Source organism: Pleurodeles waltl, chromosome 4_2, assembly GCF_031143425.1.
Source record: "Pleurodeles waltl isolate 20211129_DDA chromosome 4_2, aPleWal1.hap1.20221129, whole genome shotgun sequence".
NCBI lineage: Eukaryota > Metazoa > Chordata > Amphibia > Caudata > Salamandridae > Pleurodeles > Pleurodeles waltl.
The window spans coordinates 384,092,102-384,114,655 of NC_090443.1; the positions used below are offsets into that span (position 1 = coordinate 384,092,102).

The following is a 22,554-nucleotide window of genomic DNA, read 5'->3' on the forward strand; positions in this document are numbered from 1 at the left end:
TCTTCCCACTGAAACTGTAGGAACTTTCTGTAAAAGGGATGGATAGGAATCGCAAAATAAGCGTCCTGAAGATCCAGTCGAACAAACCAATCGCCCTCCAACAGAATGTCTCTGAGATGCAGGATCGTTTCCATTTTGAAATGATTGTAAACAACGTAGTTGTTGAATAGTTTTAAGTTTATCACTGGGCGAAATTTCTTGTTTTTCTTTTGTACCAAAAATATGGTGCTGAGAAAACCTGAGGGATGGAAGCAAGTCTCTTCTATTACATTTTTTTAAATTAAGGATAAAATCTCTAGATTCATCAAACGAGATTGTTCTTGAGAGAACCTTAGAGGAAGAGGTGGAGAAGTTTGGCTGGGAACCTGATAGAGATCTATGCAATACCCCTGAATGGTTTGAAGAACCCAAGGATCTGCGGTAATTCGATACCAATTTGACAGAAAATGGGCTAATCGACCACCTACAGGAAGAGGGCCAAAACATAAAACTCTTACCTGAGACCTGTCCTCCCCTTTGACGGAAGCTTCTGCTCCTGAAGCCCCTCCCTCTTTGGGGGTAGAACTGAGGTCTGAAATCCGTGGAGTAGATGGAAGAGCCTCGGAAACTGCCACCGCGGGTGGCGAAACGGCCGGTAAAGCGGCTCCTTCCTTTACCGGCCCCGGCAAAAACTCTGGAGTTGAAGATCTTTTTCATTGAAAATTGAGCCTTGTCCAATGTCGCAAAGGTAGAAACATATCTACCTAGCTCTTTAATGAATGAGTCTCCAAAAAGAAGGCCGTCCGCCTGCTGTCCTTCTTCCCTGGCTGCGAAACTGCCCAACTTAGGCTCTATCTTGAGTAAAAGACTCTTACGTCTCTCCTGAGAAATAGCAGTGTTTGCATTTCCCAACAAACAGATTGCCCGCTGGGCCCAATTGGACAGAGCTTCAGGATCAATCTGTGAGCCTTCCAACCTGGCATCCTCAGCTAAATCGAGAATCCTAGTTAAGGGACCAACCAAGTCCAATAATCAGTCTTGGCAAATGGACCACGCACGGTCGACCCCTTTCTTAGGATCCTTACCGAACTTGGAGAAGAATAGCACCATGTTAGGATCAATTACAGGGGTGGAAGTAATTTTACAAGGAAGGGAGGGACGAGGACATTCAGATCGAAGTTTATTTCTCGTGGCTTTATCTAACGAGGGTCTTAAATGACACGAAACATATTCTGCCACGTGATCAGACGGGAACCATTCCGTAGAGTTTGGGTGGTGTATTAGAGTCGGATCAAACATTGGTTCCCCCAAAGCATCAAGTACTGTAAAATCATTAACCTGTGAAGGATTTGTATCACAAAGAGAAACTTTCAGCCTCTTCTCTAAAGGCCCTTTCCAGAGGTCGTCAGAACCCTGTAAATCATCATCGTCCCCATCATCATAATCCATATCATCATCAGTATCCCTCAACTGAACAATATTCAAAGGAGAGGGACCCTTTTCCACCGTTTTTGTTTCCTTACGGGGGGAAGGACCAGCCATCTGGGGAGATTCATCAGCGCTCGATTCCACGTGAACTTTGGAAAATATGCGCTTTTTACCTTTAACCGGTTCCGAAACATTGGAACCCTTAGAGGACATTTTCTTAAAAGACAATTCTAATTTTTTTGACATCTGTAACATAGACGAAGATACAGCCTGTTGTACTGTTTCTTGAATAAAAGAATTTAAATCAGCACGTAAATTATCCATATCAGTATCATTGGAATGATCAGCTACTTGTTTTGACATAATAAACAAATAATTAATTAATAAAACAAATAATTAATTAATAAGGATGCCAGGCAGAAAAACTCCCAAATTGAAATAAAACTGTTTAAATTTTTTAACAGTTAATTAAGGGTTAAAAATTATTGTGGGCGAGCAAGGGATTCAAGAAAAAAGCAAAAGATACTGAAAGGGGGCGTGTCGCGCCCTTCGCGATGAAGCCGAGACTGTCAGCTGGCAGCTGGAAGTGGAAACGGAGCCTCCCGATCCCAGGGGGAGGTTTCCGTAGCGACGCGTCAGTTTCAGTCAAACTCCTCTGAGGAAACGCGTTGAAGTGAGACGCGCTCCTCAGAGGAAAGCGGCGGGAGAGCCGAACGTTCGAAAGAACGCTCGGCTCAGCCAGTGAAGCGCGAAGCAAGCGCTGAGGGGAAAAAGCGGCGAGAAAAAACAATAAATAAATTAAAAGTTAAACAGTAAAGCAATAATCTTTCAGAACATTAATATAAAGAACAGTTAAATCGTAATACAAGAAATACACCAAGATAAGAGAACGATATGAGGAATGAACTTATCTTGACTGCGAGCAGCAAGAAAAAGAGGACTTGTTGCTCGTAGTTAAGATAATTATTGGGATTGGACATTTATTATTGGTTGTTTGTTTGTGACATCATCAATGACCTTTTTCCTCATGTTTCATGGGATATGTAGTTTTTTGTAAAATATTATCTTGGCTGCTATTCGATTAAAGCAAGAAAGGAAAGCATAATAGGAGCCTCCGTTCTTGTAATAAAATTGTATGCGTTGGCAGACGTGATATTTTGGTGATGATACGAATGTGTCTCATACTTCGTAATATCACCTGTAAGCACAGAAACAATCAAATCAAATGTGTGTGGAGCCCGATTTGACAGTTGACGCCCTGTAGACTCCCAATGCCGGAATAAAAGAGAAACATATATTTTATTAGGGTTTAATTGTGAGGGGGGGGCAAAATCGGCGAGTAATTTGTGCATTTCCACGTTAGAAGACCCTCGGGGGACCCACCGGACTTGCCAGAAAAGGCGCCCTGAATGCTGCAGTAAGCGGATGATCCAGTGCTTAACGCCGTTACTTTTTAGGTCCAGAGACGTGTTTTTCATTGTGAGATTTTCACCCAGAGGAAGAGAGATAAATGCAGAAAAGGGGAAAAGATGGAGGAAAAAATATAAGAAAACGATGACAAGGAAAAAGCATGGATTAAAAAAAACACCTGCAGGAGTGACATAAAGAGACAGGAAGTGTTGGATGGGAAAAGAAAAAAGGCTTGAGGTGCAATCGAATTTAAGAAACTTTGGTACTCGGCAACAGTGGCATTCAGTGGCACTTGCATTGGGCGATTTCTAAGACAAAACCTCTGCTTTTTTGTTTTTTGTTTTGTTTTTACAAATCAGGACTCTAAGATGATGCCATGTCATCATTCGCTTACATTTTTTCCTGCATCCTCTTCTCTTCTTGTGTAGGTGTTGGGTGGTTGCTGTAGCACAGCTGATAGAGGCTGACCCCTGGGTTTTCTGCTCTTGTTTGTGTCAAGCAGTTTCTCCTCTAGTTTATGGCATTTAAGACAGCATCTGGTGGGCACGAATGTTGCGCATCACGGAGATGAGGTGCTCAGTTTGCTGCAGTGTATTGACGAGGGAACCAAGCTTATTGCAACTGAAACTGTATTTCTTGGAGAGGTAGAAAATGTCTTTCAAGGGTTTGCTAAATTTGCAATTTAGATATAAAGTTAAGCTGGCTTCCTAACACAGTGGTCTTGCTGGTGATACATATATTATCGCATTGTGTTACTTTGTAGAACTTGTGATGTTTTGTATGGTCTGATTTTTCACCTTTTAATACATGGTGACGATACGAGTTTTTGTCATTTTTACTCACAAGAAGCCAAATGTGTTGCCCATTAGTGTGCGAGTATTGCTATACATGCACCCCTGGGGTTTACCTTACAGAAGTGTGTGTTTGTAGAACCGGATGTGTCCTTTGTCTATAGGTTTTTATTTTTTGGTTTTGGTGTTTGCAAGTCATCATCACACTCTTCAGAGTTGTTCCAAGCTAGGAAGTTCTAGGATGTAAAAGTAATTTAAGTGCTGGAGTCTCATGATTGCAGCAGATGCAATACAGAACCAGACTACTTTCTAATTCATACAAACACAAATGATGGACGGAGCGCGGATCCACTCAAACATTCATCCCTAGTCACAGATCTGGTTTTAATCCATCTATGTTCCTGCAAACCACGCAACCCCAGTTTGGACCCAGCCATATGCAACTCAGTCTTGACGCTGTTCCCCATGGGAACAGTCCAGCCTGAACTTACAGGCCCTCCCTGGACTGGAAATCAGCATCCTGGGAATGGTTTCAGAGTATCACCCTTCATCAGCCAGGTTAGCTTGAATCTAATAGCATAGTGAGCCCGGGACCCACTTCTGGGCATTCCCAGCGCACTTAGGGTGACAAACACAAACAAACACAAATGAGGGAGGGAATGCAGAACCAATCAAACGTGCACTCCCTGGTCACAGATCTGGGTTTAATCCCTCAATCCTTTTTCTCACACCACCACCCCAGCTTGGACCAAGCCATATACAAATCAGCCTTGACCCTGTTCCCCATGGGAACAGTCCAGCCTGAACTGCCAGGCCAGGTCCTCACTGGACCAGGAACAATCATTGTGGGACTGGTTTCATGGTATCACCATTCATCAGCCGGGCTTGCTTGACTCCAGTGGCATAGTGAGCCCGGGATCCACATCTGGGCATACCCGGCGCACTTAGGGTGACAAAAGCAAACAAACACAAATTGTGGAGTAAAAAAACTGATGGATTAAACCCAAGTCTGTGACTGGGGGTGAATGCTTAATTTGTTTGGCATTACGTCCATCATGTGTTGTTTTTGCATTTGTTGCCCTAAGTGGGAAGGGTATGCCCAGACGTGGGCCCCATGCTTGCTATGCCACCAGGTTCAAGCTAGCCAGGCTGATGAAGGGTGATACCCTGAAACCGGCCCTAGGATGCTTGTTTATAGTCCAGGGAGGACCTTGCCTAGGATTTCAGGCTGGACTGTTCCCATGTGTAACAGGGTCAAGAGTGATTTGCATATGGCTGGGTCCAAACTGAAATGGCATGGCACGCAAAACAACTGATGGATTAAAACGAGGTCTGTGACTGGGGTTGAATGTTTGATTTGTTCTGCATTACGTCCAACATGTGTTGTTTTGGCATTTGTTGCCCTAAGTGGGAAAGGTATGCTCAGACGTGAATCCTGTGCTTGATATGCCATCAGATTCAAGCTAGCCTGGCTGATGAAGGGTGGTACCCTTAAACTGATCCCTGAATGCTTGTTTCTGGTCCAGGGAGGATCTGTCCCATGGGGAACAGGGTCAAGACTGATTTGCACATGGGTCCAAACTGGAATGGCATGGCAAGCAAAAAAAACTGATGGATTAAACCCAGATCTGTGTCTGAGGGTGAATGTTTGATTTGTTCTGCATTCCGTCCATCATGTGTTGTTTTTGCATACTTTCTAATTCCCTCACAATGCGCTGCATCACCTGTAGACCCAGAAAAAACTAAGAGGATGGACCTTTTGTGCCTCCTTGTATAACAGTTGAGGCCTTATTTAAACTGGTGGGAGATCTCATACTTTAGGGATTTGAACTGAGAAATGATGGATCCACTACATCCAGAGACAAGACACTGCACAAACTCCTACATATTTACTCCCACTTGTTTTTTCACTTTCCACAACTACACCTAGTACCAATACTCATTATAGGAATGCATATACTGCAGCTTCTACAGCTTTTCCTGATACAATTACACCTGTTAATGTTATACTGATTTCTACGGATTATGCTTCTAATTATACTTAGACTACTGCTATCACTGATATGCAAACAATAGCACCTCGTGGGTCTTCAAATCCAGCGCTCTTATCTTGGATCTCCCACAAGATAAAATGTACAAGGCAGCAAACCAAGAAACACCCTCTGCAGCCAAAGTTGTGGCCTACGTAGAACAAATGCAACTCATCTGTGATTTTTTTGGTGCACCCACAAAATCTCTCCCTTGACCACACCAAGAGGCCTGTGTCACGTTTAGCTGCATTGCAACCTTCACTGTTTTGTTACCAACACCCATCTTGTTAGACTTCTGAATTTGTTTGGTTTTGTCCCAGAAACACTGGTTTCCTGTCTTGCCGGATGAAATATTCGGAACGACAAGGACCTGCAAAAGTAACTGTAAAATGTTAAAAACATTCTCTTTGAAGTACGTTATTTGTTTGTTTAGATGTAATTAATTAATTTTAAATTTTTGTTTACCCAGCTACCAATGAGAAGGAGAGTGCTCAGCCATTCATCGTCGTGCCAAGCCAGTTCCCTGTCTATCTCTGGCACCCCTACATTCGGCACAGTTTCTTCTGTTTCCCAGATGCAGAATCTCAGAAGAGTTTTGCCGCAATCTTGGATGACTGCATTAGACACCAAAATCATGGTAAGTGCTGGTATTTGTTCTGGTTTGGGCTTCCGAAGGCAGCAGAACCAGTAAAATAAGTAATAGTAATACTGTTTGAGTCTCCCTACTAAACAACTTCTGTTAGTTCAAAGAGGCAAGTGATTTTGCCAATGAGAATTAAACCACACCATCTGTTGTCTGCAGCAGACCCACTCCATTGAACCCCAGTTATGTTCCTAGGTTGGCGAGGGTAGTTGATATTTGGAATATTCATATAAGTTCCACCATATCTTGCATTACACTTTATGGCCCAGGACTCTTCTGTATCCCATACAAACTTGGCTCTTTGGCAGATAGATGTCCAGTGCTGTGGATGAGCAAGGATCTCGCTGGAGTGGTAAGTATACCTTAATGATGGACTGACGAAAAGCTCACAAGGTTAGGAATTATTCAAACGTATGAATTTCAGAGCCTAGGACATTGAAATGGCTTGTATTTTTCTTACTGAGCCATCAGTTACTTCAGCAGCAGCGTGCATAAGGGGGGAATTGTTTGTTGCTGATGCAGCCTTACCTGAAAAGCTACTTAAGCACCAAAACCTGCTTCTTCCTCTTGGCCGGAAGTTCTACATGCAATTTTCATGCCTATACTGCTGACGAAAAGAAAATTGATCTTTTTCCTCTATAAAAAAAAAAAAAATCACTCAAAACCAGTGCTTGATTTGTAAAATAATGTTGGTGCCCAAAAGTGCTGCTCGGACTCCTGGTCGCCGCTATTAAATGTCATCGTGCCGAATACCGCGGCTTATAGTCCCTGAATCCACCTCATGCCTCTTTATTCCTCTGCCAGACACTGCTGTCACTTTATCTCACTCTTCTAGGCTCCTGCCTTCTTCCTTGGTGACGTTTTTTTTCCTATTTCCTGTTTGTGAGTGTTTTTTCCCCCCTCTTGCTCTCAGGAGATATCCGATGAGCAAAATTGAGTGCCTGGTGCCCCCCACTGGCAACCACCAGCTCAAACCGAGTACTGCTCACAACTTCTAAAACTACCGAGTAAAATACAGGTGAACGTCTATGTGTTTTCTCTAGGCGCTAAAGAGCCTGAATGGAAGCGTCACTTGTAGTGATGGATGTGCCTACATATTGTGCTTGCAATGTTTTTTGTGAAGCAGAGTTGCAACCCTCAGTTTAAGATTGAACAATACTTATATATTTTGTTTTTAACACCTGTAGACGTAGTTATATATGTATTACTAGCTCCTGCTTTTTCATAGCTATTTATTTCTGTTTTGGTTGCAAAAACTGAATTTGCAAATTGTAGGTTGATGGGAGGTAAGAGCAATTTTGAATGCCCCTGGTTAGCAGCTGTCTGAGTTATATATCCAGTGCTTTTTCTACCCCTCCTTGTTCAATCTGTTATCAAGTCCTTAAACCATGACATGTGATCTGTGTTGGCAGACCCCACTGGAAACCCAGCTGCAGACCACTGAACAGGCCCAATGAGGGCCAGGGTTGCCTGTATTCTGGTTCAGAGGACACCAGACCTGACAGTTCAGGTTGGCCCGACCCTACTGGTGAAGGACCAAGGCTGATTTGTATATGACTGGTTCCTGTATGAGGTGGCATGGTTAGCAAAAAAAATTGTCTTCTCTCCTCTCTCGTCCTTCTTCTTGCTTCTCGTGTCTTTCTTCTTTCCTCTCTCATCTTTCTTCTTTTCCTTCTCGTCTTTCTTCTTTTTTCTCTCGTTTTTCTTTTTTCCTTTCTCATCTTTCCTCTGCCCTCTTTCAGCAACTTGTTAAGGATCATTTAGGGTGTCCCTGTTCGGTGCAGCTTTGAATTTATGATCCAATTTCAGCTCTTTCACGCCTTCTTAGGGCAGGTCACGGATACTGGTCCAAATTCTAAATGTGTTTACATCTAACATTCAGAGACAATGACGTGATTTTTTCCATCTTATAGAACGTTTTGATGTCTTTTTCACCTCAACTAATCCTGAAAACGTGCTTGTGTAAGATAAGTGTTGTTATCCAGAACACAGTAAAGTGCGTGATAAAACCAGATTAAAAACACAAGTATTAGGCAATGAGACCGTTTTGGCCGTCAACAAAGACTTCTTTCACACAGAAAGTTTTACGTGTCCTTATAGCATGGATACTCAAAGTATGGGGCCTCATGTGGCCCCTCTGACCTTTACATGCGGCCCCTTGGGCAACAGAGCACTGGGCAGCTGTTTGCTCCACTCTGCACAAACAATAAAAATATTAAAAACACACACAATCATTTATTTCAAACTTGGTGTTAAAGAAAGGAAGTAACTCAGGACTCCTTCACTTAACTTTAGAAATGCCTTCATTGCAGCACAAGTACAGTCTCTTCCAAATAAAAAAAGTGTATTTAGTTAACATGCAGAACCCTTTTGTCTTAGTACAATTTATTTCATCAGTGCATTGAGATGTATTCCTTTAAAAGTGATAGTTTTCAAACATACATTTGGAAACATAAATTTTGAAACATTAATTATTTCCCTTACCCTAAGAACACCACCAATAGTAAATTAAAGGGGCAAGTCACTCGGTATGTGCACTTTATGGGTGGCCTGGGATCCTATAATACATTAACAACATTATAGTTTATTAAATCAAACATAGAAGCAGGTTCTGTGCAGCGCACACCATGAATCATGTATTTCGAGGTCATCTTAAATGTGATAATGCAGAAAGAGGAGGGAAAGTAATACTAAACAATTGCCTAAGATCACACAATTTGTAAAAGTGGGTAAGCCGGGATTCATTCCAGGTGTTCTGGTTTCCCATATCATTTGCTTCTCCTATACCTACCTTTCCACCAATCCCCTCAACCACCCCACTTGACCGCCACTGCCCTGGCATCAATGCGGCCACCAGGCGCGTCACATACCAAACTTTTTGGCCCCTGGGAAAATGTTTGCGAGTACCCATGCCTTATAGGATTAGGAGGTGATGTAAAATATAACTTGGCATTTTTTCTTGTCCTTGTCAATTTATTTTGTTTCCTAAAAAACAACATAATTGTCATCTTTGTTATTACTTCTGCAATTAGCAAAATCATTAACTTTTTGAAACCGTGTCAGCCAATCAAAATGCTTGGAATGCAGTCTGTAACTACCAGTATAAGCCGGCTGCATTGCTGCTCTCGAAATGCACGTCTTATAATGCCAGGAAAACTGATAGGCGTGTTTCCAAGCCTGGCACGAAGGAACAGCTGTGCTGAACATTGAGTCGGTCAGTAGCACTACTTATTGCCCCTTGCTCGTGTATGGTTCAAGCTCAGAATAAGATAAGGGCAATCACTATTATTATTCACTAGTTCTATGGATGTGCGGTTATTAGCCCTACATTATTATTATTGTTTTCCATATTAAAAAGTAGGCTCAGAATTAGGAGGTAAAGGGGTGGTATTGGATGCGTGGTCTAGATGCAGTAATTTTATGGTTTAGGAGTGTTGGTCATATTTTTGAGGTATCTGTTGTGTGAGTGGTGATTTCAGCTATAAAGGGATTGTGTAGCTGTAAACAGGTGGATGTTTAGTGCATACGTGAAATATTTGTGTGGGGAATATCTGTACGTCTATGTGTAGGCAATGTATGATATGAGGCAAGGATTGAAGTTTGTAATATCTCCAGTCTGAGCAACCAGAACAACATTCCAGGCTCTCCCAAAACTATGTATTTGACATGGTATGTTGTTTTTCAAATAATCTGTATACTGGACCTAAAATTACTCAAGGATCTATGTTTCATGGACTACTAGACTTCTTAATTCTTTCTGCCTGTACCTTTTGGTCACTGTCTCTACCTCAGGAAGTGGTTTGAAAAGTTTTCCATTCTGAGCCCAGGGTGACCCCTGAGTTTCCTTAAGTACTTATGACGGAGCCAGTCGATAATTCCTTTTGTCACCTCCTGTTCTTGGAGGACGACAGTAGGGGGAAGTCCTTTGTTTCACATTTATTACAATAATTGCTGAGAGTTCGTTTTTAAAGTTCACAGTTTCACAAATCAACACATTCTGAAATTATAATATTCTTGTTTGCTATATCTGTTTCACATAATCACCCCTGCCTTGTTTGGCATTATGAAGGTAACCGTGAGCCAGGCTGGTGCGGAACAAGCTACTTGTCAATTCATTGACGGATTTTTGCAATGAGTCGCAGAAAGAACTACCTAATGAACACTAATTAGGCAGGTCGCTGTTTAGACCTCCTGAATTGGCTAGAAACAGAGGGATACTGGCCTGCGTTTAGCAGTAGACTACCATCCGTCTCTTTGCGTTCCCAAGCCGAATATTTTTAAGAGGCCTGCATTCCTTAATGGAACCGGTGGTGCTTATAAGAAAAATAAAATCCCATTTGGGGGCACCAGGCAGTGGTTAATGGATGACTGCCTGCTACCCCCATCTACCCCTAATGCTTCAAGCCACTACCTCTTCCCCTTATAATTCATCTAACACAATCTCCAAAGGGGAAGCTGTCCAATGGGCACAGGTTCTCTTTGAAAAACTGTTACCACTTTGTTTGAGGAGTCAATATTTTTTCAATGGTTTGCGTCTGTAACTCTGGTCACAAGCACGTGAACTCATACAATTTCCATCACAATTAAGAGGGGCATCCACTTTCATGTCGCTCCATATTGCCTTTGAGAATTTGTTGAGAAGCTCTGAGCATCATATTGTTGAAATATCTTAACTCAAGCATTTGATTCGATGGACAATTCCTAAGTATACAGCTAATAGATTAAATCAATTATTTCAAAAGATTACCTTTGGAAGTTCACTTTTGTATGGCAAAAGTTTGTTGGGTATTGTAGAGATACACCAACCCCTGCCCAAAGCCCTCCCATTAATCCTTGTATCCATAATTAAAACGTACCAGGGTGCCATGTTTACACTCCTATGTGAAGCAGAATGATGAACAAAGGATGCTCTCTTTCAGGCAGGCTGGTAAAGTGACTTATTGTAACTTGTTGCCCTATTCCTGTATCACCAGTTCTATAATTTGCACCTTTTTGTGCTTAAACATCACGTGCTGGCCTTTGTTTAGAGTGACATGGTGAGAAAAAAACGATGGACTGGAATACGAGCCCGAGCACTCGCCAGTGGCTGTTATTCATTTAAGTGTTCCATCCATCACCTTAGTGTTCGTTTCCTTGAACGACACCTTGCCAAAGCAAAGAATGTTCTTGCTTGGTCTGACCTCTATCTGATTAGTCCATGAATGGCTGTATTTTCAAATTTGCTTCATGCTCTATAACACCAAATAAAGTGCCATGTATTGTTTTCTGTCGAAAGGTGTGTAGTGCCCCCTTTTCATTTCCAAGTGGACTTTTATTGCAGGCCTCTTTTAATCATTCATTGAGCCGTTTTTTGTTTACGAGGGGATTTCAGAACTTGAACTCGTGAAGCAATTTAATATTGTTGCTGTTGCTAATGGTATTCCAGCTCGCTTTGAAATATCCTGATGCTGCCACCAGCTGCGGGTGCTTTTGTTTAATAGTTGCCACAGAAACCATTTGCGGAAGTAGTGTGGTCTCACTGTCAGGCGCGAGGCTAGAACGGTGGCAACTTGCACATGTTCTTGCAGATGTCTCAACATCTGCAACTATGTTCAGTCTTTGTGTGAAAACAAATGTGTTGTCATCTGTAGGGAGACCAGTCTGAATTCATTGTGTCTTACAGTGAGATGGAGCTCAGACTGGACTAATTGTGTGCAGGGCTGGCTTTAGCGCCCGGTGCACAATACTTCATTTGAGCCCGTGGTTCCCGGTGGGCTGGCGCTTATTTGTCTGCCTCAAGCATTTACTGCGAGCAAAAGACATATGGGAAAGATGAAGAAAGGGAAAAACGAAAAAGTGTCACAAAGGGAGCAAGCAGAAAACTGCAAGAGTAAGCTGAAGGGGCAGGAAGTGGAGATAAATGGATTAAAGAGACCTGAGATGGCTTCCAGTTTACACTACCTCAGTATTCTGTGCTCACACATTTATTTGCAGCAGCCACTTGTTTAAGAGGAGAGCTTTGGGCACCTACACGTTTTCCGTTACAAATTAAGCACTGTCAGTGTGACAGTCATTTTTGCCCCTCCACCCCATGTCAGTGCTGATCATCTCTCCATAGCCTCTCTCTGACATGTATTTCATTTTTTTGTGCTACTCATAGTTCACTCACTCTTAGTTATGTGTTCTGCAGGTAAACATTCTTTGCAGGAGGCTATTACTCACTAGTAGGGATATTAATCACCAGTAATCTTGGCATTTTTATAGTTGCTTGAAAACTGCTGGGCACACAAGGAAGTTCACATGTTTTAAAACCAATAGTTATTTTTAAACACAGTGCCTCCCACTAGTGTACCAACTAAAGTAGCTCTGATTATTTGGGTTATACAGTGAGATGGAGCCCAGATATAACTGGCTGTGTTATACAGTGAAATGGAGTCCAGCCTGGGCGGTTTCAGTTATACAATGAAATGAGCCTTGCCTAGCCTGTGTTTTATACACAGTGCCTAATTTGAGTCTGTGGTTGCAGGTGGGATCCACTAGCATTCATTTTTGGGTACAGGCACTGATTTATCCTCATCAGGCTTTGACCCGGAGCCAGAGAGTGAAAAAATAGAAGGGGGAAATAAAGCAGAAGGGAAAGACTGAAAAAAGCCACATGGAGGAAGCAGGCACCTGTAGGAGTGAGCTGAAAGGGAGGAAGTGTCTGGGGGGTGAATTAAAGGGGCATGAGGTGGAATGACGACTACACGTCCTCGGTATTCTCCACAATGATATAAAATAGCACTGGCCATGGGCCTCTGAGCAAAATGTTGGGCCCTGGCACTTGATCTTTTACAAATTAAGCACTGCTTAGTTAGTGTGATGGAGCCCAGTCTGGACTCTGTGTTAAACGGTGCAATGGAGCCCAGTCTAGGCTATTTGTGCCATACACAGAGGAACCCATTTTGGGCTGTAGGCTGTGTGTGTTGTACAGCGAGATGGAACATAGATTGAACTGGTTATCTTGGTTGGACTGTTTGAAGTGGAGCCCAGTTTGGCAGTTTTATACAATGAGAGGAGCCCAATATTGTCTATTTGTCTTATAAATTGTGAAAGAGCACAGTCTGGGCTGTGTGTATTTATAACAGTGATGCAGAGCCTAATCTAGATTTGTGTGTAATATACAGTGAGACGGAGGAAAGTTTGGACTGGTTGTGTTATGCACTGACTTGTTTGTCACAGCTCCTCTATTCCATGCATGCTACAGGTTTGTCAAGAGCTCATACCACAGCAACAACACAGTCCCCTGGAAGGGAAAATTTTACTTAACCTGTGCCTACACTTGTGTCCCAGGTGAACACACATCATATTACAGCACCAATAGAGTTCAAGGTACATATGAGTGCTCTGTCATTGGTCAAACCTTTCTGTAACATAGGAACATCAAGGCCTGGAAAATAGTGGAAAATAGTGGTCCATACCCGGGGGCAGTGTTGAAGCTAGGGACACACGTGGTCCAATTGTATAAAGGTGTGGCGAACATGAGAAGTCCTGCGAATCCTGTTTTTTGCTCTCCTGAATTAATAAGCTGCCTTGCTGTGTACCACCCCTGCCCAGGGCAAACCTCCACCAATTATGTCTGTTTGTCCAAGGAGAGGTCAGTGACGTCAAATGGGGGTGGTCAGCAACCACAATTTGAATATTTATGTGGCAGATAATTGCAGAATGATTAAATTAACCACTGTGCGAGAACATCTTTGTTTGTATTCTTTCGTATACTTTGCATGTTTTTCAGCTCTGTTTGCTTTCTGTCAACTGATGGGTTTTCCTACAAGCCGCATTTCTGGCCCGCTTTGAATAAATGTCCTATTCCTATATGATCAAAGATCTCAAGCACGGTAGCCATGCATCCCTCCGCTCCTCATGTTCTCATTATGGTCAACCCCCATAGTGTGCGCGAGAAGCCGAGGCACAAGTCCCCTAAGAGGTGCTCTAGATGTTTTGTTGGTGTGCACCAACAGAGTGCATGATTCAGTTGGGAGATGTGGTGCATCCAAAGTAGTACTCTTGTTATCATGGATGATTGTCATTGCCAATGACGCATCATGATACTGCCGTTTGGTGGTAGCTGATTGATAACCATGGGGAACAGGGTCCCTTTTGACTTACACCCCAGTGAGGAGCCTGTCAACCTGCTCCTTCTGTGTAAATCCTTGTAGTCTGTGATGACAGCCACATGTCTTTCTCCGAGTGCAAGCTGTGTGAGCAGTTCTTGGGTATGTATGAAGTGGGTTTCACACAGTTTAGGGCCTCCCTGTATGTGTGTAGCCCCAAAGGAGGTCCATGGGGTTTAGTCATTGTAGAGGGGCGGTGTGCCTCTGTTTCCCTGAGCTGCCCCCCCTCCTCAGAAGAAACTATTAAAAACTGTGTGCACCTGGTAGGAAATCACATATACTTGAATGGAATAATTAGTCTTTGTTTTCCCCCTCCATGGGCAAAGCTAGTCCCAGCAGGTCAACCTGCGGATACATGTTTGCGGGACCGGCATTAGGGTGGTTCGACCGGTGCGGCCGCACCGGGTGATGACCTGGACGGAGGGGTGCTGTGTTTAGCAATAACTTACAAAACTTGGAATTCAAAAGCACCTGAAGGAAAGTTGCTTGTGCGTCCAGCCTTCATGCAGCAATTAAAATGTCAAGATAACTCTTGTGATTAATATTTTTGGTAGAGAGAGAGATCAGCATTTTGTCTAGTGACAGTTTTGACTCACCATAAAGTAGCGTAGAGGGTTAATATGCTTGATGTGAAGAACAGAAATATGTTTTATGTGAAAAGCTGAGTGGATTAGCCAGCCCTTACCAGCGCTTTAAGACAAATGTAATGTATGTGAGAGAGGCGCTATGGAGCGACAAGGGGCACCTTTGCCCAGTGGTAGTGAGGGAATAGGAGGAGGTGGTCATGGGGTGGGGGCCACAAAAAGGACTGCTGCAGCGGGCACCACCAGTGCTACAGCCGGCCCTGCATATGGGCAACAACTAAACCTAGTATTGTGGCGAAGGATGCGGCCAAAAATACACACCCGCACACAATAGGTGGGTACTTGATAGCTGTTGTCTTGAACTTCTCACACCGTGGCTATAGCGCTTACATGTAGGATACCTTAGTGGTGTGTATATATACAAAGATGCACACCGACACAAACAAGATTGGAAGCCTGACCAACCCTTGCATCCTGTCATGAGCTGATATAGAAGCAAAAACTGTGCAGTGTTGGTGTTTGGTTGCCATGGAACTCTATAACACCTACACGGAATGCGCTTTTGACGCCCTTGGTGCCAAAAGTCATTTTTAGACAGGTTGCACTCAACACAAGGTGGTTATGCCTGTTTGGGCCACGGTACCCTGCTGTACTATACTTATGTGCTTTGATGCTATGATGTTTGGGTGACCAAACGTCCCGGATTTCCCAGGACAGTCACGGTTTTTAGAGGACTGTCCAAGTGTACTGATGCCTCTCTTAATTTTAAATAAATGTCCTGATTTTTGTGACAAAGGTTAGATCATGAAATGTCCAGGTTTTTGAGACAAAGGTTAGATCATTAAATAAACGTACTGGTCTTTGGGAGAAAGGTTAGATTATCTAGGGAAGCATAAGTGAAAGGTATGCTCTCCTTTAACAGATGGCTACAAAGTATGAAATAAAGTAATTTATCTGTTACTGTCAAGCACCACAGTCCTCTATCTGTTCCCGGCAGAGAGAGGGCGTGGGGAGCTGAGAGAGGTAGGTGGGGGCGGTTTGAGGGTACAGGGTGGGAGGTCAAGTCATAGCTAATTTTATATATGTAGACTTGTGTGTATAACATATAAACACACATGTATAGGCACACATTCACAAACTACGATAAAAAACGGGACAGGCCAGATATAAAAGTGAGAGTAAAGTCTTTAGTCCTTTTTTTTAATGTCTGACATGTCCCGGTTTTTGCTCCTCAAAATAATTTTTTTTCTAGATAACGCGTCAAGAATTTTAAATTCTATTAAGGACACGGAGGTGAGGATTATGCTTCTCTTTCTTTACTGTCAATAAAAACAGCAGGCAATAAGTTTACAGAAAATGAAAAAACTACAGTTCCCATGAACACCTGTGGCCAACCTGACCAATCCCAGGTTAGCCCTCACTATAAGAATCACCATAATAATAGTCCTTCCTCTTTCTTTGCATCAGACGACTATTTCTCCATAACATTATAAACTTGCAGCGGAAAATGCTGACCAATAATCGACGTAGACACGAGCTCGAACTGTCCTTTATCCAAAGGATTACTCACCTTTGTTATCTGCACCTAGAACAAAGGAAAAAACACCCATAATACCATTTGGAAAACCTGAATCACTAAAACAGGGAGGGTAAAAGCTTTTTAGAGATAACAACACATCTCAACATAAGTATCACAATAATTAAATATTTAACCTTCAATAAATTACTATTTTCAATATACGGGTGGGATAATCCTTGCCTCTGTGTCCTTAACAGAATTGAAAATTCTTGATGCGTTAGCTAGAATTTTGTTTTATTCTATGTCAGGGCCTGAGGCTTCGGATTATGCTAGTTGAAAGCCAATCGACCACTGTTGTTGTAATATCCACAATAGGTTTATGATAAAACACTTTAAATGTGCTGTCTGAAGACCAATCTGCCGCTGCCATGATATCTTCTAATCTAGAACCTGAACCTAGAGACTTAGATGCCATAGCCCCCCGAATCGAGTGAGTGCCAAAAATAGAAGGTTCTATTCCAGCCTCTCCCAAAAGCCATTTGACCCATTTAGCTAAAGTAGCTGAAGATACAGGGCCATAAGGTCTTCCCAGAGAAATCAAAAGTTGACCCCCTACATCTCTATGCCACTCTCGCGTACAGTTTTCATAAGACTTCAAACATTGCACAATTTCTGATTATGGGGAAAAGCAGGGTACAAAATACATTTAGTTACAGTTTTTGTACATCTGGAAATTGTGAATGAAACTTCAGAGGGAGTAAATACTCTACCTGTCAAGTCCAACGCTCTCACATCTGATACACGTCTGCACGAGATTAGACATAGAAGAACTGTAAGTTTAACAGATAATTGTTTATGTGGCAAATCATCATTGGATGGCCAAGACCTGATAAAACGAAGGACAATATCCACGTCCCATAGAGCAGAATAACACGCTTGAGGAAGATTAACCATTAGAATACCCTGAAGGATTTTTGAAATCAAAGGATGTTCTCCAACAGGCTTACCGTCCACATGTGGATGTCCCGCTGAGATTGCAGATCTGAAATTATTAACAGTTCTGTAAGCGAGGCCTTGAGTTGCCAATTCCGAGAGAAAATTAGCAATCATGGAAATCTGGGCCCCCAAGGGATCAATACTCCGTTCACTGCACCAACCCACCCATCTCCTCCAGGAGGCTTCATAACGTTTATGAGTGGAGGGGGCTCATGATTGAGATAGGAAGAACATAGCTTCTCCTAAAAACTTCTGGCATTTGCCAACATCTCCGGAAAGTCACCAAGCCATGAGAGTCAATTGTCCCTGCATTATTAGAGAATGGGGGAAGACCTAAAGGATCCAGAAGCAGTGACTGGAACAATGGAAGAAGAACTGGTGGTGCACCTGATACGGACATCGCAACTGGGAACCAGACTTGAGCTTTCCAGAGCGGTGTCACTAAAATGATCTCAGACCATTGTCTCTTGACCTGAACCCAGGACTCTCTGAATCATTGAGAATGGGGGAAAAGCATTAAGCAGATCTCACAACCAGGTTTGAAGAAAAGCACACAATCCCATTGCTAAGGGATCCGGCCTCCAACTGAAAAACCAAGGCAGTTGGGAGTTGAGGCGTGATGCAAACAGGTCTATTGAGCAGAGACCCCATCTCTGTGTAAGGTTTTGAAAAACCGAGTGGTGAAGCTTCCAGTCGCTGCCGTCTCTCAGAAAACGAGAGTTCCAATCTGCCACCACATTGGAGTGACCTGGAAAGTACTCTGCTATCACATGAATTTGGTTCCAAAGACAATAATGCCAAAACTCCTTGGCGATCTCCGCTAACATGCGAGACCTGATCCCGCCCAGTCGATTTATATATCTTACTGCTGAGATGTTGTCCATTTGAAGAATAATGCAACAACGGGATTTGTTGGGGGAGAGCGAGCGAATCGCAAAGGCTCCCACTAGTAATTCCAAGCAATTGATGTGAAGACTCAATTCTTCTGAGGACCACTGTCCTCCCGTCTCCACCGAGCCACAACGAGCTTCCCAGCCCCACTGACTGGCATCCGATTCTATCACAATCTCTGGCGAGGATGCAAAAATGGCCCTGCCATTCCAGGCCTCCATGTGGTTCAGCCACCACATGATCTCCATTTTGGCTTCCTCCGATAATGGAATCCGTTCCGTATAAGCGGAGATGCAAAATCTTTAGGCGTTGAAGAGCCCAATAGTGTAATGGGCCTGGAAATATCGCCTGAATTGACGAAGCCAGCAGCCCCACCAACCATGCCAAAATCCGTAAGGATATAGTCGAAGAGGCACGGGCTTTCCGTAACTCTTTTTTGGATTGAAGACCGTTTCGTCAATGGCAATATTAGCTGGGCCTCAACTGAATCCACCTGAAAGCCTAAGAATTCTAAACATTGTGAGGGGAGAGTTACTGACTTCACCCTGTTCATTAAGAATCCCAGGTCTTGGAGGAGTTGAATCGCCCAGGACAGATGTAGTAAGGCTAAGTGTTTGGATTGGTCCATGATCAACATGTCGTCAAGATAAATGATGAGGCGAACACCTCGTTCTCGAAGGAATTGCGCTACGGGGTGAAGCAATTTGGTGAAACACCAAGGGGTGGAGGATAGGCCAAAGGGGAGAACCTTGAACTCGTACCAATGGTGTCGCCACAGAAACTGCAGAAAATGTCGGTGCGGACAAAAAATTGGCACCGTTAAATAGGCGTCTTTGAGGTCTAGACGTACTAACCAATCTCCTTCTAGCAGCAAATCTTGTAATAAATGGATGCCTTTCATTTTGAAATGGTGATAGACTATCCAGGAATTGAAATCTTTCAAATTTAGTACTAGGCGAAAGCCTTCACCTTTCTATATATACTAGGAAAATAGTACTTACAAACCTGTTTGGAAGTGGAGTTGAGCGGATTATTGCGTTTTTGTGAAGAAGCTCTTCCATCTCCACGTCTATAGAGGCACTCTCTTTTTGGGGAAAAAAAGAAGAGGAAGAAGGAGATGGTGTTGAACCGGGCTGAAACCCTGAACCGTTTGCAGTACCCAGGGGTCCTGAGTAATACGACCCCAAGCATGAGTCTTTAATCTCCCCCCAAGGAGTACCTCTGAAGAGGGGCTAATTCTCAACTGAGGAGGAGGAGTCTTGATTTCGCTCTGAACTTTTTCTTCGGAAACCGTGACCTCGGCCTCTTCTGGCTCTGGATGGGTAAAATCCTGATGAGGACTGGTAGTAACCTCGGCCTCTAGGGACGTAGTTGTTGGAGGTGTGATGGAAACCTTGGCCTGGCGCACGACCTCTGTAGCGTCCGGCCCTGGTAAAAAGGCCACCACTGATCATCCGTTTCATTGAAGATTGGGCCTTATCTAACGCTGTAAAGGTGGAAACCTATTTACCCAGGTCCATAACAAATTTGTCTCCGAAGAGGAGTCCATTAGCCAGGGAACCTGGTTCAGTAGGAGCCAGTTCTGCCAATTTAGGGTCTATGCGCATAAGAAAGGATTTTCTGCGTTCAGTGGACATGGCGCAGTTTGCGTTTCCCAGGAGACAGATGCCTCTCTGCGCCCATTCAAGAACAGCTGCCGGATCCAAAGGCGTATTAGTCTCTTTAGCTTGAACAGCTAATTCCAGGATCTTTGTGATGGGGCCCAATAGGTCTAGCATTTTGTCCTGACAGCCCTTCCAGGCACGATCGAGTCCTTTCTTGGGATCTTTCGTGAACTTCTTCAAGAAGGTAGTGACACTGGGGTCAAGCTCCGGGGTGTCAGCCACTTTCCCCAGCAGGGAGGGACGAGGACACTTGGACCGCGAGGTGCTGCGCACACCTTTATTGAAACTTCTGCGCAGTCTATCTTGCACATGGTAGGCCACTTCCTTACACAGAACCCATTCTGTGGAACGCGTGTGAATGATGTTCTCCGGATCTAACAATAAATTCTTTTGAGACATCATCTCATCTGGAATGTGATGGGATTTACGCCTGCGTTTACCAGATTGCTTTGGCTCAGAGAACTCCGAGTCGTAATGAGAATCCGAAGACTGCGAGAGTTCTTTGCGTGAGTCTGATGGCAGTGGGAAATTATCAGAAGTGGCAGCAAGGCCAGGCCCATATTCGTGGTCCCTAAAGACCACACTGGCCATCTGAGAAATAATTTCTGCCGAGGAAAAGAACTCAAGGATATTCTGGAATTAAAACTGCCATCCTCAGATTGAGGTTCTCTAATCTTTGACCCAGAGGGTGGAGGTCCCATCAACTCTCTTTGCCCATATCTGACCAAGGGTGCCGTAAAGGGTTTCAATTGTTTAGTTAAAGCTTGATTAACTGAGTCTTGTACATGGTGGCCCAGGGTCTGCACCAATTTTTCCTCCATCTGTTCAGGGAAGGGTCCTTCCACCTCTCCCTGATAGTACTCGTCCTCCTCTGCAAAATAAGCCATAGTAGGAGCACAAAAGGAGTTCAATGGGTGGGAGGAAAAAAACCCTACAGGTTCAACAATGAAGAAAAAATTGTTCTGGTAATCACTGAGACTCTATCTCAATAAGGCTCAATTCTATGTGGAAGGAGCACCTAGAAAAACCTCCTAGGCCAGGCCTCAAACATTTTTGCGCCCCGTCGAGCTTTCCTGTGGCATGAGATAAATTTAGCACACTCTGCGTGCAGCACTCGACCGAAATCCAATTCGAAATCGGAATTCTGGCCGTGCGCATGCGCGAGGGAAGCGCTAGAAATAGAGAGCAGACTGCTCTCAGCGTCAGCTCTCAGCAAGCCTCCAACAGAGGCCTGAAAGTACTTGGAATTGCCTGAGGGGATCGCTGACTCGCTGCGCCGAAAAGACAAACCTCGCGGCTGCGTGGACGGGACCGACAGGCTACAAAGGAACAAAGCTGCACCGCGCAATCGGGAAAAGGAAAGTCCCCGATCCCGCAGCCGGTCAAATAGTACTAGGCCAGGACCGCAAGCGTGTCCACGTATAAAGCCCTGTAACCGAGCGTCGCTAAGCGCCGCTCCCGCTCCACAGCCCTAATATAATAGTCAAAGGGAAAAACAACCATACAATAAACGTTAACAAAAGGAAATGTGACTTAACTCCGGATGAGCAGCAGCAAAGAAGAGGAAGGACTATTATTATGGTGACTCTTATAGTGAGGGCTAACCTGGGATTGGTCAGGCTGGACTACGGGTGTTCATGGGAACTGTAGTTTTTCATTTTCTGTAAACTTATTGGCTGCTGTTTTTATTGACAGTAAAGAAAGAGAAGCATAATCCGAAGCCTCCGGTCCTGAAATAGAATCTGGTCACCCTTTACGATGTGAGACTTCAATTTATATATGTAAGTTTTTTGTCTTACTCAATAAACACGTGTCCCTTCTCCTACCTTCTATATGTGTACCTCTACTGTGCTTCCGCTTGTCTGTCATGCCTCCCCTTTCCCGCCTAACTCTGACTAAACTGGCGCATGACACCTCATCGACTGTACTGAGGCGACCTTGCGCCATCTCGCCTGGCTGTCTCTTGTCTATCTTTATACATCTGGGCGTGGCCTCTGGAGCGGTACACAGTGCTGCAGTAAAGACTTCACCTGTTATGTGTACCTTGATAAACGAACTTCCTCTTTTCTTTTGATTAAAGCTCTTCCTCTTTGGTCCCCTCGCTCATTCCACTCGGCTGTCAGGCGCTTTTGAACTTTGTGTTCAAGCTTTTTCAATAATAACTCATCAGTCAGTTTTGACTAATTCTTTCTAACAGCATTTTTTTCTTAGAGACCTCACCTAAACTGCATACACTGCCTGAATTCCGACAGTTGTAAGTGCCTCTCCAGAGGTAATTCTTGGTGAGATTTGAGGGAAGAGAGCGTGAAATATCGTGGAAAGCTGCTCAGTGTACCCAACTAAAATGTGGTGCATTAGGACCCCCTCCTAATGCACCACATTTTAGTTGGGTACACTGAGCAGCTTTCCACGATATTTCACGCTCTCTTCCCTCAAATCTCACCAAGAATTACCTCTGGAGAGGGTTGGAAAGGTCTTGAGGGGCCA

General features: G+C 43.7%; 1 protein-coding gene across 2 annotated transcripts in view; it reads left to right on the forward strand.

Annotated features, from left to right (window-relative positions):
• NIBAN1 (niban apoptosis regulator 1) overlaps nucleotides 1-22,554 on the forward strand; it is a 317,062-nt gene that overhangs the window by 187,134 nt on the left and 107,374 nt on the right. For both annotated transcript variants that reach the window (XM_069231510.1, XM_069231511.1), the window contains one exon: nucleotides 6,108-6,275. In XM_069231510.1, coding sequence (XP_069087611.1) covers nucleotides 6,108-6,275 — 168 coding nt within the window. The remainder of the gene's footprint in view (nucleotides 1-6,107; nucleotides 6,276-22,554) is intronic.